Below are 17,813 nucleotides of genomic sequence, written 5' to 3' on the forward strand. Positions count from 1 at the left end.
AGCAGAAGTGTTACAGCACCACATACTGTAGAGGATAGGGTGTCTGTCCCAAAAATAAGGCGGACACGAGGAAGCAGGACAGTGAGTAAGCAGAGGCAAGCTGCAGGTGCTGGAGCCAAGTCAAGACAAAGAGGACACATGACAGCTGGCCTGTCATACAATGACTTATTCTTCAGCCAAAACACACACACACCACACCACACACACATAGCTCGCTTTAGCAGTGCGTACTGTACATGGTTAGAAAGTGAAAATGAAACAATTCACTCTTAACTCTTTATTGCTTTACAAAACAACATATTTTATTCCATGACAGGTAGAAAAAAACAACTATATTAGCTGTACCATGTTTGAGCACATTATAGTCTTTAGGTCATTAATAGTCTGTCATTCTGAGCCAGTATCACTGGTACAATATGTACTGGGCCATTTTTATGAGGTCTGTATCTAGAGGAAGGTTTTATCATCTCAATGCACAATATTGGCGATAAATACAACAGGCTACATTAATCATTTATAGTTTTATATCGCTAAAATAGCTCGCACACCAGCTCAGTGCTGGCTCTAGTCACGACGGGAGGCATGCTCTATATATGCTTTACATGTTATCACTGGTACTGTACAACTTTTGTGGGCACCAGATACAATATTGAGACTTCTCCCCACCTGCTGGCAGAAAGATTAAGCGCAAGTGAAGAGCAGATCAAAGAACTAGAATATTCCCTCTACGCTAAGCAGAGCCCAGAGTTAAATGCTTACTGTCACTGAACATCTTACTTGTGAGCATACTGTATTTTTAGAGAGCTCACACACACTCACTGAAAGTTATGTGGTCTAGCGGTACAATCTTCAAATAATGCAGAGCCATCCAAATAAAATCTATAATATACAAATTAAAGTTCAGAGTCATTACATGGCAGTGTAACGCTGAAATCAAACCTCCAACTCCCAATAAGTACTACATCATCGCTTTGACCGAGGGTAACCCGTTTCATTAGAGACTTTTCCTTTATCGTTCATAAAATATTCATGCTGTAAAATTACACATTAGAGCTCTGTAACATGTGCAGCCTTCTTCTGCGTCATTAGAGGTGGTGGTCATCTAAACAATTAAAACAGAATCATAAATAAATTAAATACAAAATATACAGAAATTGTTCATTTACCATATGTTGAGGAAGAGATGTGCCCTCTCTGACTGATAACATTTAAACATTAACCGACAATTATATGACATAACTTACTGCAGGCATTACTGTCATCAGAGGCTTGGCAATTGTAAATACGGTATTGAATACATATTAACATCAAATTACTACCCCGAGAGGAAATTACAGTAAATACTTCAGCTGTGCATTCCTAAGCAGGTTAAATTCAATTCTACATTTTTAAAATACTATGTTGAGAAACAGGACTTAAGCCACCACATTTGTATTTTACATTACATTCAATTATGCTGAAGCACATTTTTTTAAGAAAAGCTTAAGAGGACACTTTCATGGAGCTGCAGCTGCTGACTAGAAAATCATAGTTTTAAATATTTCTTTCCTGTTCTTCCTTCAATCTTGTCTTCATAACTCAAATGAGCCACAATACCTAAGAGGATATAACAAGGGTTAAACAACCAAACAAAATAGCCTAGCCGATGCTCAAAGAAATGTTCTTGCAGTTATATACCTGCACTGATCTTTTCTAGTTGGTCCAGATGATGACTGAAGTGAAACTATAGGGAGAGAAAGTCAAACAAAACTAACAGAACTGAGGCAAGCAATACTCGTTTTAAATAGCACCTTTCAATGCAATGCAAACACAAATGAGAAAATTCACACAGCCTGCAAAAACAAGCCTTCATGAAATCAAATAAAAGCTCACACCAACGGTGCACTCCTATGTGTTCTTCTTATAAATAAATAAATACTTATGCCTTTGTGTGTCCCTTATTTAAAGTGTGGCACCAAAACAAACATTTGGTATGACAAACTCTCGTGTCCAAGGTTTCATCTAACAATACTTCAGAGGCAGTGTGATGCAGAATAAACCATGCAACCAAGAGCAAGCTTCACCAAGTGCTGAGTATACCTCTGTAGGTTTGAGGGGTAAGGTGCATGTTTTGTGTGTGAGTGTCTACGAGCAGAGTGCATGCATCTTTATGGTCAAATGTGTTTGAACATGTGTGTTGTATTTTATGTTGTTGAGGTCCCGAGCCTGAATGATGTGTGTGTGCGCTTTTTAGAGAATGAATATCTTAATAACTTTTTGAATGATCTTCCCACATCCTGGACAAGGAGCCTGGAACTTGTGTAGCCTCCTTGCACATGGGAAGCAGGTTAGCAGGTGAGCTGTGCGCCCGTGTATTATGTTTCCGTTGCGGGGTCTCACTCGACAGAGCTTGCAAGGCTCCAACAGTGCCTCAGGCCTAACTTCTTCAATCTCCATTCCCAGATTTTCCTGACTCTCCCCTCCTGAGAGCTGCTCATCCTTGTGGAAGCTGGAGGGCCAAGGCCCCTTGCCTTTCCCTGTTATCATGGTGGGCAGTGGTCGGTCAGCAGTGGAGTGAGAGGGCAGGATGACGGGGTCAGAGACTGTCCTGCTGCAGTCTGGGACGTCAATGCCTGCGTCGCTGTCATCTTCCTCGTCGTGCGTGCTGAGAGAGCTGCATGCTGGGATGTCAGGGACAGAAAGGGAATGGGCGAGTCGGGGGACATCTTTGTACCAGTTCTTACGTAGAGCCCAGCAGCGAACACAGTACCTTTGGAGAGGGGTGTTATACTTCCTGCACTCAGTGCACTGCCACGCATCCTGAGGGAAGAGATGCAAAGTCACACATCTGCTTTGTTTAAAGGTCCAGTGTGTAGGATTGAGGGGGATTTATCGGCAGAAATGGACCACCATGCTTCTACAGTGGCTCAGAAGTGACAAACGAAACACTGGCTCTAGATAGGGCCATCTACGTTTTTGCATCGGCCACCAAAATCAGCAGCCCCTCGATGACGAGAGTGTCAGAGAAACAGGTTTTTTTTAACGTTAAATTGCTTTATTCAGTGTTTTCACCGGTTTAAATCACCAGGTCCTTTTGTTTTGAACAGGCACAGATCTCTGCAGATAAAAACCTCCTGAGCATCTGGATTTTAACTTATCAGGGAAAAATTGTAAGCACACATTAGCAGTAGCTGAGCTAGCTGCCGGTCTTTGTAACGTCAAACTGCTTTATTCTGTGTTTTTACAGCTTTTAATCGCCTGGTCCACTTGTTATGGAGAGGAAGAGACTTTTGCGGATAATCTAACTGTAAAAACTTCCAAAACAATGAACAAATAAATTCTAATCGGGAGAAATTTTAGCTGGTTGTGGATCCCAAATTTTACAAACTGTGACTCTAAAGGAGAAAAAAAAACAGATACAAACCTGTGTTGAGATCTCTGTATCAGTGTCATCACTTAGACACTGCGAGTCTTCATCAGGATCCTCCTGCATCTGAATTAATATACAAGACAATTTATCAACTATCTCATAGCATTATCCTCTATCTCCATACATTTATTTCTCTTAAAAAAACAAACAAAATAACTTAAATCAGTTGGTATGAGCTTGAACAACGGCGACACACTCCTAAAAAGTTTTTACCTCTCGATCTGCTTTCTCCTCCTTCCCGCCTCCATCATCATCCTCAGGTGGAGCCTCCCCTTCTCCCGCACTGCCTTCCTCCAGTGCAGCCTCTTTCATCTCCACGCTCACTTGCTCACTCCCGCCCTCAGTCAGGAACCAGAGGTCGTCAGTGGTGTCCGACACGATGGCCGTGTCCTCCTCCTGTGCAGGAGACAGCTGACACATCAGTCAGACCACCACTGTTAAACTCCAGTTTTTGCCATTTGCCAACAATTATGTCTGTTAAGTGTTTTTAAGCTTGAAATTTCCCAAATTTACCCCAAACCAGCTGTTAATAACGTCACATGAGGTTTCTTACTTGGTTTGTATGGATGTCAGTAGAGCCATTGCTCCTGCGGCTGTAGTTACTACGGAGATTACCCAGAAACCACCAGGGCAGGCCAGAAAGGTCCCACTCGTCCAGAGTAACATCCAGTTTGGGCCGTTTGCAGGCTGACCGTGGCAGGCCTTCAAGGGAGTCTGGAGAGGTTTTGAACCGTTAAATTCGGCATTTTGAGCAGGTCCTATCTTGGGCATGTTGCAAAACATACAACAGACTATTTCCTTACCATCGTCTGGCTCCCGAGGTCGTCGCTGGGAGGTGGTCTGCAGGAGAGGCCCTTCGCTGCCAGCCTCCAGCCCTGCTTTGACCACAGCTCCACACATCTAGAGAGAAAACGTCAAGGACAAAAATTAGAACACAGAGCCATAACTGGGTAAATGGAGGACTCGCAGCTCCTTTTCAAGATGGCCTCTCAGTATGGGGTGGTGGTACAAGGAACAAGGGGCTGGGCAATTAGGGAACGGGCCGGTGGGGAGGGAGGTCAAAACAAATTTAGAAGATAATAAGGCCACCTAAATCATGTGGAGGATAAAAAAAACACAGGCGGACAGAGAAAGGTGAGGCAATGAAAGCCAGCATACTAATTAACAGAGTGATGAAACTAGAGGGCCAGATTTAAAAAACTCCAGTTCAAATATGTAGTATGTGTTTACTAAATTAAAAGGACTGAAGTAATGACTTATTCTAAGATATAATCCATAGATACAAACTGTACAAGTTAAATGTTCTTGTACAGAATATATTTATGGGAAAGAGTTCACAATCGGAAAATAGGATGTTTTCAAATAAGAAAGGAAACAGAAGCAAAAATAAATTAAGAGTGCATGTAATGTTTGTCACTGATAACTATTAATTACAGCTGATAAATTAAACATGGACTTTTGAAAAACACACTGCAAGTATGATCAGATGTTAAATTTGGTACCTTTAAGTGGATTTAACACATGCAGTAACTGGAATTATAGTAACTCCCTCGATTAATGACTGTGGCTCAACAATGGTTAGACAAAGTCTTAACATTAAGTGGATTTTGTAGGTAGTTGGAAAGACAGGTGTAGGAACACGGGGTTGGGTAAAGAGGTTTAGGGTTATTGTTAGGCCTGTGGCTGGATCGGGAGCTGCGATCCTCCAGTTCGAAGCAGAGAAGAGAACTCTGAGACAGACAGAGAGAGTGACTCTGCCCACCCCATGCACTGGGTGGTGCTGGTGGATCGCAAAAGAGTGCTGAAAATACCACCAGACCAAACCAAGGATGGGGTTGTACAGAGACGGTGCCACTCTGTACAAATGCACACCAGCGAAGACAGCAGCCTTTACCTCCCCTCCTCATCGCACACAAGCAGACAGCAGCTCACTTTAAAGGCTTGGTGGATCAGTGATACACCAAAACCTACTGGTCTAGTCCAGCATTGTGAGCAGTACACATTAACGTCTTATGACAACAAGATAATATTCATCAGCAGCTTTACACTGCCAGTCCTGTCTACTTGTATTCACAAGTGTTGTGTGCAGTGAGGTGGGACAGGCTGGGGGTCTCTGTTTCTCCTTAGCACCATGCTTCAGTTTTACCTGACCACGATCCTCCACTCCGCCCTCTACACATTCACGGCCCACAGAAAGATTCTCTGCAGCGTCTGCATTTCAGATAAGACACAGTAACAGAAAAAGGACACCCCCACCCTTTAATTATGGCATAATACACTCTCTCACTAAGGCCCTCTTCTGTAGCTTTGTAGGACAACCTGGAAAATGGTGTTCTGGTCCCCTAATCCCCAAGAGATGCACTAACTATCACAAGCACTCACACATGTATGCAAAAAGAAAGCTGAATTCAGAATATATGTATATTTTGGAATGTAACAGTAAGATAATCACCATTTACCCAGGGATCTGCACTTCAAAAAGTATCATGTTAAAGATGCAAATGAATTATTGAATACATCAAACACAAAGGGAAGAGGACAAAGACACAATTGAACTTTAAGTCATGTACTAACTATACAAAACATATTCATATACGACATGCTCTTTGATGGTGCCCCCTGACACAAACATTATTTCACATAAGAAATGTATAAAGCATATAATAAATTCCTGCAGATAAATACTTACCAGAACAACCAAGCACGACTAAGTATTTCTTGAGCATTTCATACACTGGGCTGTAAAAAAAAAAAGACTTTAGAATGGACCACCTTATTTTAGATGTATAATCGAGCATTACTGAGTGTTGAGCAGAAGCTACATTTTTGATGCTGGTGAATACCTCGGGTTTTTGACGGAGAAGCTCTCCACCTCCAGCAGCTCTCCCAAAGGGTCATCCTGGCAGTGGACGATGTGCTGCCTCTGTTTGTCATACAGTTGCTTCCCCATGATGTATTGACCCAAGTAGTGCATCACCTACACAAAACACTCGATATTAGATATCACAAGGCACCTACAGCGTACACTGTTACCTATAGGAACCCAGAAGAAAGGAGTACTGAGCACTGGAATAACCACTTCTCAGATAACGCCTTGTTAAGAGCCAGTGAAACAGGCTGCATACTAACAAACATACTTGACATTTCACTTGACGGCTCACCTCTTTGAGTGTGAAGACTTCTTCTTGGGCTCCGGCAACACGCAGAATCTGCAGGAGAGGGGCTTTTGGTTGTACCTGCAAGGGGAAAAACAGTACAACCACTTAGCATTAAATATGAGCTACACATATTGTTGGATAACTGGACAGCACTCATTCTTGAGTATTGGGACAAAACCTTATTTTCTGGGTTTTCGATTTTTAATCTTCAATTAGGCTGGAAAAAAATATATTTTTATAGATCAGTCGTGACTTTTAAACCTTGTAATGGGCCAGCCTCCTCATGATTTCTTTTTTTCTCAAGTAGCAAACATGATGAATGTCAGAGGTAAGATCTGACAGAGGTAAGGTCTGACACAATCGAGTTATACATAAGAGTTATAAATGTATTCATTTCACAAGACGTAGTGAGTAGCCTTTTTATTTTTGAAAGTTGTTAAGTGTTCTCTTAATGCTTATTACAGTACTCATTTTTAAACCATAATTCTTATTCAGTGTTGACTGAGAAAGGCCACGAGGTGACATGGTATGGTTGAGACACACCTGATAGCTAGATTATTTTATTAATTTATCAAAAATAGAGAGCTTACCAGGTCTTAAGTATTCCTACCTTTTTAGAAACCAGGAAGGGAGAAATGAGTCCTAAGGCTATAACTAATCCCTTTTATGCCCTATTAAATTATGTTTTTGTAGAAATCACAAATCTGGGACACATCTTTAAAGAGCCAACATTTTCACAAAATAACTAAATAAATAAAACAAGACAACAAAGATTTTCATAGTACATTTTTTTACCTTAATGTTATCATTATGTACTGTTTGTTTATAGGTATGAATTCTTGTCTGGGACAAGGGTGTTTTATGGGAAAGGGAAAGATTAGAAGTTAAAAACATTAAAGCAGACCAAAAACATTTTATAAATCATATTATCTTCATGCATAGTAATCCTATAAAAATGAAATTTTACCCCAGAAATGATATTAGTGTGTTGATAACTTATACTTTTTAGGGTTTTTTGATGGGAAATGATTTGTCCCAATGCTCAAGAATGAGTAAGGAGCAAAGCAGTTGCCATAGTTACTGTTAAATATTACCTGATTTCCATCTCCAGGTAGTGTCCTGCATGATGAGCCTGATGCCGGAGGCTGGGCTGATAGGGAGCTCATAATAAATCAACAAAGTCTGAAATACAAAAATATAACATGTAAGATAAACCAGCGTTGCATTTCCCGATCAACATCATCATCATCACATAACGCTGGTGTCCTGACTCAGAGGTTACATGTAATACCAACGCCCACGAGGCCAAATCAACTTATTATTATCAAATTATTGTGAACTTACATATATTTAATAACGTTACATTTAATAGCAATGCCGACGAGGCCAAACCAATTTAGCTGTGTCCGTTATCGTTGGTCTAATCTGTTTGAAGATCAACACACTGCACCAAAATGAGCTAGCTTACCAAACAGCTGCCTGGACGGGTTCGTTACACCACTCCACCATTACTTTTGCTTTTACCACAGCATTTAACGTTACTGTCCTAAAATAACAAGGCCAAAGTTCCTGTCAAACCGAGCTACAGTACCGTTTAATAAAAGGATGAGACAATACAGCACAACTGCAAACTAACTAGTTACTGGCATGTGCTAACTGGAACATCTGGGTGACACTGGCAGGTGACAAATCTGCTATCGTTACTAGCAAACGTGTTAGCTAGCTAACGTAACGAAAGGGGCTAACGTTAGCAAAGTTAGCTGGCTAGCTAGTTCCTCAACAATAGGACCGTTGAAAATGGTCTCACCGTGATGAGTTGACATTACTTCGCAGCTGCTACATTGTTCCACGCGCACCGCTGCCTTAACAACCAGTCGACATCTTGTAAATATACATGAGGTTGATAAATATTGAGATTTCCAAGTGTAGCCTACTCCAACTAACAGCGGAGAGTTAGCATAACTGAACTACAGATTCAAAACGATGAATATGGCCACACTACTTCCGGCTGCACGTCTACGTAGGCAGAGTATGGCGCCCCCTACTGTTACATACAAAGCACTTAGCATGACATCATGGTCTTCCAGCAGGCTCCTAGAGATATAACTTACATCAGTGCAAAGTTATCAAATAGTTCCTGTTGCTTAAACAGAGGTGAGAAGTAGCTGGGGACACTTAGAGGTAAGTAACTACATATTAGTAGTTCTAGTTTAACTTTGAATCCAATGTGGATAGTTTAAGCTACTTTTTACTCACATTTAAGATGTAAGTCTGGCTAAGGTTATTTAATATATCTGAAAAAGATTTTATGTTTTATCAAATATGATGCTCTGCTAGAATGTAAACATGACTGTTACGAATGCTAATGCCACTTCCTTGTTAGGAAGTTGCATTAGCATTCATGACTTATGAATGCTAATGCAACTTCCTAACAAGGCACCCATTTAAAGGGTTTTTTCAATAGTGACTAAGGGCTTTGTTATTGGTCAATAAATCAGTATACCGTAAAACTTCAATTAGTAGCTCAGGCTATTATTTGCTTTAATCACTGAAATCAACAGGCCTTTATTTGGGACAGGCATCTTTAAGGGATAGGCCTTTAATTCATTTCAAGCAAAATTTGCTCAGCAAAGATCAGGAAATACAATGAAATTGTTTATTTAAACCAGTATGACTATTACTTATTTAAAAATTAGGCTTCAGATAATGTATCAATTATGAATCATTAATTTGATCTGGCTCAGACAGACAGAGCATCAGAGAGAGGGTGAATTACGGCACTCAAGGATTAAGGCACCAGGCATACTGACGCAACACAACTTAATCCTGCTAAAACAACACTCACAACTTGGATTAATTTTAAAAACCCTCTTTTCTTCTGATTTTTCTTTTGATCTGAGGACTCTTACAGACTAAAGCAATATTAATAACTTACAGGGAAATCAAGGAATGGACACATAATTTGACGTAGCCAACAACCCACTTTTATACATCCAGAAAAGACAATTAAGTGCTTGGCAACCAGACCAGAGGTCTAATTGAAACAGGTGTTTATTTGTCAAAATGTGTAGCCACACCTGGCTAGTAGAGGGACTGGGCGTTTATTTGAGACTAGGCTTTTAATTGAAGTTTTACGGTAGTTGAATTATAAGCTATACATAAGAAGTGCCAGGTTGTGAAAAATCCCTCACTGGTGTTTATCATTTATAAGTGGTAGTAATGCAGTTACACAGTTAGCAATTTATAAATGCTTAATAATAGATTTTGGTGGTCATATCCTCCAATAATTCACGATTTATAAAACATTAGTGAATGCTTGTGATGATTATGAGCTATTAATAAAGCTTCAACTCTTTATAAAAGGTGGCTTATTTTAAATGGCAGCCTACCATAACTTTGTTTTCCTTAAATATTTCCCAACGCTATTAAGTAAACACTGAGTTAATAATATAACTCAACCTTCAGTGAGCAGCTAATGCAGATATTTTCAACCTGCCTGTTCTTATTCATAGTGGTTGCTCCATCATATTTTGTTACCTCAGTGTTGCCCCATAGTTGTGTTGTGACTGTGGGAAGGAGGGCACTGTGTCCTTGCACATTTTCTACAACACCACCAGCAGTATACATACATACAGTGAACACTGAGGCCAACTGAAATACTTCTCGCCCATTAATGCAATAGAAATACAAGTTAAATGTAACCACATCTTCCAGTGGCTACTTGAACTTTTTACATTCTAATAGGCCGTACTTTGCTATGAACATACTTTGCATGTTTTTGAAATTGACTTGACTTTGAATCAAGTATTATTTGGTTTGTAAAAAGTGTCCGTTAACAAAAACACAGCTCAAGAGATGTGAGAGAGATCGTGTTATTTAATTCAATAAATGAAAACAATGCTGAAAAAACATTTGTGCTAAAGAACAGTTTAATTCAGAGATACTCATTTCTGATATTCTAGCAAATAGTCAAGAAAATAAGATGGAATGAAGATCACAACTCATGGCCTGAATACTTTACAAAAATTAGATGTACAAGGAGGCACGAATGCAACTTATTTTTCTTTCACAGATCTGTAAATACAGTGCAAAAATAAATCATTGAATCCAGTAAATAGCTGGGTTTGTCCTTACTGAAAGTTGTGTAAATAAAGAAGCATCAAACATACAAATTTGCTCTCATATCTGACAAAGTCCACCCAACAGTCCTTGAGAATATGCCTCTGTATTAGGCCAGCTTATTAAAATAGCTTATTCGCTGGGATATTATTGACTCTGCTGGAAAACATAAGCGTTGGCCATACGCCCTGCACATGTCAAAAGTTACATAACAGAAATGGCAGCCAGCAAACATCTCATCCTTACAAGTCATATCACACAGTGAAGTGTCAACTGGGAAAATCATTGTAACGTAACTGAATATAGTTTACGCTTGTTACAGCCACCAGACGCATGAATCTGATGAATTAGTTCTGTTATTGTGTATATTTTGCATTACCTGTGAGATCATTAAATTGGGATGCACCAATAGATCAGAAGGCTGGCTAACAGTAGCTTTACAAAGCAGTATCAGTATAATTCTGTAAATGTTTGTAAGCTGTACAAACAGCATGTCGTGACTGTTATTCTGCTGTCTTGCTAGTAACAGAAACAAGCCAGCGTAGTCTCTAAAAACACTTGATTATCTTGGTGATTATGCCTGCACCTACATTAAGATCATTACAAAAATGCATATTGGTATTGGCTGATGAGGCAAAAACATCAGCCATATTAAAAAACATACAAACAAAAACATTAAAACACAACAACAGCAACATACTGGTGCACCCTGCTAAGTATTAAAAAAAAAATAAAAAAAAAAAAATCTGAAAGTTCAAGTAAAGGGTTTGGGTTAGCATTACCTCTATCCTATACTCCTATAATGCTGGGCTAAGGTTAGGTTTGACCTTGACAACCTCACCTCTACAATTAGAAAACTACACAATAAAAGTGCTTTGGCAATAATTCAAGTCTTTCATTTTCACCACACATACAGGGGAGCAGAAGATATCGCTTGCATGAAGCTGCACTGTATAAAAAACTAGTTTGCATTTTCTTATCTTCACAACAATGGCAGGCTCTTTTAACATTTATTCCAGAAGTCTCACAAGGCACTACAAATGAAAGACTAGCATTTATTTCTTAGTGACTTATTTTATTGTCTTTCTTAAAGGTATACTATGCAGGGTTGTCAGTTACTGCTAGTGAACATGCTTGCCACTGAAAGTCAAAGCCAACCTCAGATTCACTCGCATTTGGTGCTATATGCATTTTTCCTGCTGCTTATGGTCTGGCACTTGGTCGCTACCTTTTTTGTAAAGCCCCGACCTCACCTTAGCGCTGTGGGGGTACACGCCCATTAACGTCCCAAGAACAGAAAATAAGGAAATGACGAAGTAAGTCTTAAGTGATGATTGAGAGGGGTTACGACTGTGTGAGTCTATACGTTGTATTTTAGAAAAATCCTTCATAGTATTTCTTTAAGCACTAGATACTACTTACTAATCTAAAAAGTATTTGTATTTATTTTGATGTTTTGGTTACTACTCCATTTTAGTCTGACTCATGCATCAATTTAAACTATTGAATTGTAGCTGAAATGATAAAAGCTAAAATGTTGACCTATTGTCCTGAGACCCCGTGTCCTCATATGAGGACATCACATTTTGGGTTTACTTGGCCTTAGACTTCATTCTACTTAACTTAGGTGGTAGTAAGAGCACAGTACACTAATCAATGTAAAAACGAGATGGCAGCCATCTCTGCCAAGTCAGTCTGCAGCCGATCCCGACACAAAACTGGACAAGGTCCAAAACCTGATCACATTTTATGGTTGAAACTTGTTTATTTATGATAAATAATGTTTTCAGTTTGATATGGCAACAAATTTAACCAATTTTAGCAACAGTAACACTGACGCTGTTAATTAGGAAGTACTCGTTCGAGGACATTGGGACTTCATCATCGTTTCATCTGAGGACATTGGGGCTTAATTATTGTTGACAATGTTTAGTTTTTTATACTTATCGGGTCCTACTGATTCCAAATAGCTAGGAGAAATTAAAAATGCATACTAAACAAATGTTTGGGTCTCAGGAGGCTATGCATGAATAATAATAATATTTGACTATTAAATATTACCTACTTTTAACAGTGAAAATTGCTTTAAATACAAAAGAACAGTCTATTAAAAAGTTATTGCTGTTATACTGCATTAAAAAAGCCATCATAGTGTACTGAAAGGTTACTATCTAAAGTGCATCACTTGATTAGAATTCTGGCCCATTTCTACCAATAAAAACTAAATACTGTGTAACAACGAAAAACACTAGTCAGAAACAGTGACTTGTAATATTAAAGGAGGCACTACTGCTCTCAGTAGCTGCTATTAAAATGAAACATTCTGATTTCTAAAAACGTGTGACTAGCAGGTAACTCAAACAACTACCTAAAAACATATTAGTGCTTAATTTTAGTGGCTGGTGAAGCTGACAAAATGAATGTTAAAATGGCCGCCATGCACAACAGGATCTTGTATAAAAATACTTAAAGGACAGCAGACGTAGTCTCTGAGCTGAAATACTGTTTATTATAATGTTCTGTTGCTTGGCTGTTCCCTAACTCTTTATCAAAAATTCTGTAAGCTTCTCTATCTATTCTGTATTGTGCTCCTGCAGTGCATCCCGATATGAAAGGCCATCTTTTCTCAGGTCAGCATGAAAGGAAACATACAGAGCACAAACAGAGTGCGTATTCAGACTCGATGGTCTTTACAGAACTCTTTGTGACAGAAACAACAAAAGCTCTCCAGGGACCCCAGAGGCTCTCCTCTGTTCTGCGCTGGGTTTGTCCCCCTCCCCAAAACCAACGGTTGGCCTTTTTTTGTAGGGAGACTCAACTGGTTGTGAGGAAGCAATGTGAGTTGCTGCTGAGTCCTCCAGCCACCAGGGGATAGCAAGAAGTGAGAAGCAGATGTTAATCAGCATGTGGGAGCAACAGGAGTGCCCAGGCGTCATGAAAGACTGCGTTAAATTTAGTCCTGGAGTGGGAGAAACGTCCACGTTATTCTAAGAGGTCCTGTGAGGAGACACAAACAACACAAATAAGTTAATAGATGATCATGACTAAAAACAGGGCCTTTAAACAGAATCAGATACCTGATCTGAGTCTTCATTGTACTGTGCTTTTCCTGTCTCCATGTAGTGAGCATCAACATCATCGACTCCTTCTATTTTATCAGCCTCAACATGTTCCCTCATTACAGAGTATCGGTGCACGAGGAACCTGATGAGGACACAGTTGCATGTTAGAAACAGACAGAGATGAAGTACAGTATTCAAAGTGTTTATTTGTGTGTGTGGAAAGATGAAACATAGTCAACTGACCGTCCTCCGCATACATATTTCTTAACCAGCCAAACGCCTGCAACAGCACTCGTCAGAAGCATCGCTATGACAACCATCACTATGACAGCAGTGTTGGGTGAACCGTTTTCCGTCTGTTGGAGTTACAGAAACAGAAAGGGCTGAAAATGTGAAGAAAACAACCTTTGAAAATGCAGCGAATCGTGATTTATCAGGTTTAGTGTCTCTCAGCTGTAAATGTGCTCACATTGGATGAACTGAGATCGTCCTGCTGAACCCTGACACACTGTATCACTGTCATAAGGACCTGTAGCACTGCAGGTGTTCACACAGTCCCCTGGGCACTAATGGAAGCTGGACTGTCTACTCACTCTGCCTGATGTCACTATGAATTCTGCTTTGCCAGCTATTAACAACAGGATTTGTTCAGGAGCTGGGGGATGTCAGGTTGTAAGACAGAATATAAAAAAAAAACTTGACAATCCTGATACAGCCCAGGTCATCTGAGCTACTGCATATCTTACTGTGTTCAGGATTTAATTCACAGTGTTTCCATCTGCTTGGTTTTATGCACATTTTTTTATTTGAGCGTTTAAAAAAAAAAAGAGTGGAAATGCAGAAAAATCAGAAAAAAATCTTGCAAAAGTAGTTTCACGATTGGCTGAGTGTACTGCTAAAAGCAAAACACTTGTCGGTTCAAGTCCCCGTCTGGACCAAATATGGAGTGTGGACTGGTGGCTGGTGCCTGGGCACTGCTGAGGTGCCCCTGAGCAAGGCCCCGACCGCTTGGGATGCCTGTTCATGTGCAGCCCCCTCACTCTGGCATATCTCCATGTAATGCATGTAAAGGTCCTGTTTGTGCATGTGTGTGTATTTCGGACCTATGTGTATATGTATATGGCAACGGAGTGAAAACACTGAATTTGACTAATAAACTAAATAAGAATTAAACATGAAGCATGTGAATTAAACATCTACTGAAGAGACAAAAAATTGCGGGAGATAAAAATGAATGGAGCAATGAGAGGACTGCGACCTTACTCAAATTAATACATGAGAAAAACAATGGTATAAAGGTAACAGGCTGGAGTGTTAGCGCCACCAACTGTTTATCTCAATGCACCCAACTAATACTTGCATAATGGATGGAAACATTAATTTGCATTTTTTTTATTTTTGCAGATTTGTTTTAGAAATTTAGTTAACATTTGCACTACAATTGGTTGGAAACCCATTTCACACTGTTTCTACATAACCAACTCACACCTTCATGCCAAACATCAGAGAGTCCCCTATTGATTCTCACTGTGGTGATATATATACAGTTAACTAGTCTCTGTTGGGTCTCTGAAAATCAAGTATGTTCTAGACCTGCTCTTTGTGAAAAGTGTCCTGAAATAATTTTTTTTTAGTGTTTTGGTGCTGTATAAATAAAATTGACCTAATTTGCTTGGACTTACCAGAGAATTTGGATAAAGGGCGTTGCTGGTGCACATCCTCCTCAGGTCTGTCTCTTTCCTGTCTGGCTGGAATCCTCCTTCACACTGGTCTCCTGGAATCTTCCGGTAGCTTACAGAAGGAGAGACGAAGAGACTTGTAATGCATGACAAATTTCAATGAAAGGGACACAGGGCAGGCAAGGCAGCTGGTAAACTACAGATAAGATTCATACCAGTAACGGAGGGAGATGTTAAGGCAGAAGAGCTACAGAAATGGAAACATATTTGAACTACATCCTCACAGAACAAAGGCTTTATGTAGGGGTCCTAGATGACATTCGACACTTAAGGCCAGTTCATAGTGAAAGCCTTTTTAGAAGCGTCGCTCCTGCATCTCAAGAACAGATACAATTTAATTACATTAAATATATTAAGCCACACTGACATGCGGCTCACAGAGAACCCCCAGTTTTTTTACACTTCCAAGTCTATTCATGTTGCATTTGGTAAAGCATTATCTGCATAGGCAGCTGTTATAATCACACAAATACCCCACTGTATATGTGTTTCCTACTTATTACCAATACCTACATTGATTGATCAAGGCTCCCAGTCAGTCTGTGAGCTTGCCAATTTCACTACAGGCAGATTCCCCTCACTCGTTATGGTGGGCGGGGGAATATAATCAATGAATCAATAAATAAAGACAGTGTTGATTTCTTCCCATTGAGCCGACATGAAATTTCTGCTATCAGCGTCCACTCAGCTCCCCAGAGCTGCTGCTGACAGACGGCTCAGACTTTAACAGAACACTGAGTCAGTGTGGACTGGATGACAGGAGGCTTACGTGGCACTCACATCTTGCTTACGTCTGACTTCCAAAGGGGATTCCCAGTTAGACTTTAATTTAATCATCTGTAATGGGTTTCTGGAAGTGAGGTGGTGAGGTCAGGTCACCGTTTCTGACAACACTTGTATCTGAATTACTGTTGGCTTGTCTGTTGTGCATATAACGCAGAGGTAAGACATGTACCTTACATTATCAGAATTATGCATACAATGTCTGTTTCTTGTCTCCTAAACTACAGGCGAGGAAAGAGAGAGCAAAGATAAAGTCATGTGTCCTCACCCGCTGGTCTGTAGCTGTTCGGTGGTGCCATTTAAACAGAACTCCAGAGGACGACCCTTCAACTCCTCCTGCTCCACACACTCTGAGCTGTTCTCTGGACGATAATATCCAAAGTCACTGTAAGACAAAACAAGTTACTGAGACAAACTGTGTCTGAGTCTGTTCTCTTTAGTCTCATGGTTACACTAAATGCAGTTTGAAAATATACTTTTTGGCATTTCACAACAACATACCAGTGATAGTCATCCACTGTGCACGGACAGGGGGACAGCCTCTTAGTAATTGCATAGTCCCTTCCGTTCCAGCAGACAGAGTCTTTCCTCAGGCGTAAGAAGGTCTCTTTATAGCCCAGAACACAGCCATCACCAGCTCCACTGGGGTCTGCAGAGTGAGCCAGCCACTGCACATAGTCCCCTTCACTACCTGCACAGAATATATAGACACTAAGTAAGTCCTCAGGTGAAACACCAGCCAGTCATCACTCGTATTGTATTCCCTCACATACTCACAGTCTCTGGTGAGGAGCTTCCTGAAGTCAATGGTAATCACCACCCATTTACTGAAATCGTTCCTGTAGCCCCATAGGCTGACGTTCATGGAGCGAGAGCCCGGCTCACTGTCCATACCGCTGAAGTGAAGTGGGTCGTTGGTGAAGTTATATGAATGCCAGCACTGCCCCTCATCTGTTGAAAACCTGGAGGTGTAGGGGCAAAGAATGAGAGAACAAAAAGAGCCCATGAAGCAAAAAATAAACTGTTAAACTGACAACTGATAAAAAAACTAAGACTTCAAGTATACTAGTTATACTAGATAACTACTAGTTATATTTACTTGATCTGGTTGACAGGTGAGTTGGTGTGCTCCACAGCCACCAGCAGCCCTCCAGAGTCCAGTATAGCGTAATGGTGCGGGCCCCTGAGAGCCAACATCCACGAGTAGCCCCCGTCATCAGACACGTACACATCAGGGGAGAGAGCTGACTCTGCGTCTCCAACGCTCCCTACAGAAATAGAGGACAATGGTGATGATAATAATTTATTTGAGGAATTTCAGTCAGGATTTAGAGTGCATCATAGCACTGAGACAGCACTAGTTAAAATTACAAATGACCTTCTGATTGCTTCAGACAAAGGACTTGTCTCTGTACTTGTTTTATTAGATCTTAGTGCGGCGTTTGACACAATTGACCATCAAATTCTACTGCAGAGACTGGATCACTTAATTGGCCTAAAAGGTTCTGCACTGAGCTGGTTTAAATCTTATTTATCTGATCGT

The 17,813-nt window shown here is 40.3% G+C and overlaps 1 protein-coding gene and 1 pseudogene across 4 annotated transcripts; both read right to left on the reverse strand.

Moving 5' to 3' along the window:
- Window positions 1–266: 266 nt before the first annotated feature.
- mdm4 (MDM4 regulator of p53) lies at window positions 267–8,560 on the reverse strand. Of its 4 annotated transcripts, XR_007569446.1 has the most exons (12): window positions 8,375–8,560; window positions 7,662–7,749; window positions 6,571–6,645; window positions 6,253–6,386; window positions 6,099–6,148; window positions 5,556–5,620; window positions 4,213–4,309; window positions 3,963–4,123; window positions 3,623–3,820; window positions 3,404–3,472; window positions 1,678–2,799; window positions 267–1,596 (listed from the first exon to the last, which is right to left on the reverse strand). XR_007569446.1 is itself a non-coding variant. In XM_050037757.1 (11 exons), exons 2-11 carry the CDS (start codon window positions 7,731–7,733, stop codon window positions 2,230–2,232), a joined length of 1,476 nt encoding a protein of 491 aa, XP_049893714.1. In that variant the 5' UTR covers window positions 7,734–7,749; window positions 8,375–8,560; the 3' UTR covers window positions 267–2,229. The 4 variants fall into 4 exon arrangements, 3 of the variants coding, with proteins under 3 accessions (XP_049893714.1, XP_049893712.1, XP_049893713.1); XM_050037757.1 differs by having other exon boundaries at window positions 267–2,799; window positions 3,623–3,805; XM_050037755.1 differs by having other exon boundaries at window positions 267–2,799.
- A 1,914-nt stretch (window positions 8,561–10,474) lies between these two features.
- The window catches only part of LOC126386517 (sortilin-like), a 25,530-nt pseudogene continuing 18,191 nt past the window's right edge, over window positions 10,475–17,813 (reverse strand).

This window comes from Epinephelus moara, chromosome 24 (assembly GCF_006386435.1).
Source record: "Epinephelus moara isolate mb chromosome 24, YSFRI_EMoa_1.0, whole genome shotgun sequence".
NCBI classification, from domain to species: domain Eukaryota; kingdom Metazoa; phylum Chordata; class Actinopteri; order Perciformes; family Serranidae; genus Epinephelus; species Epinephelus moara.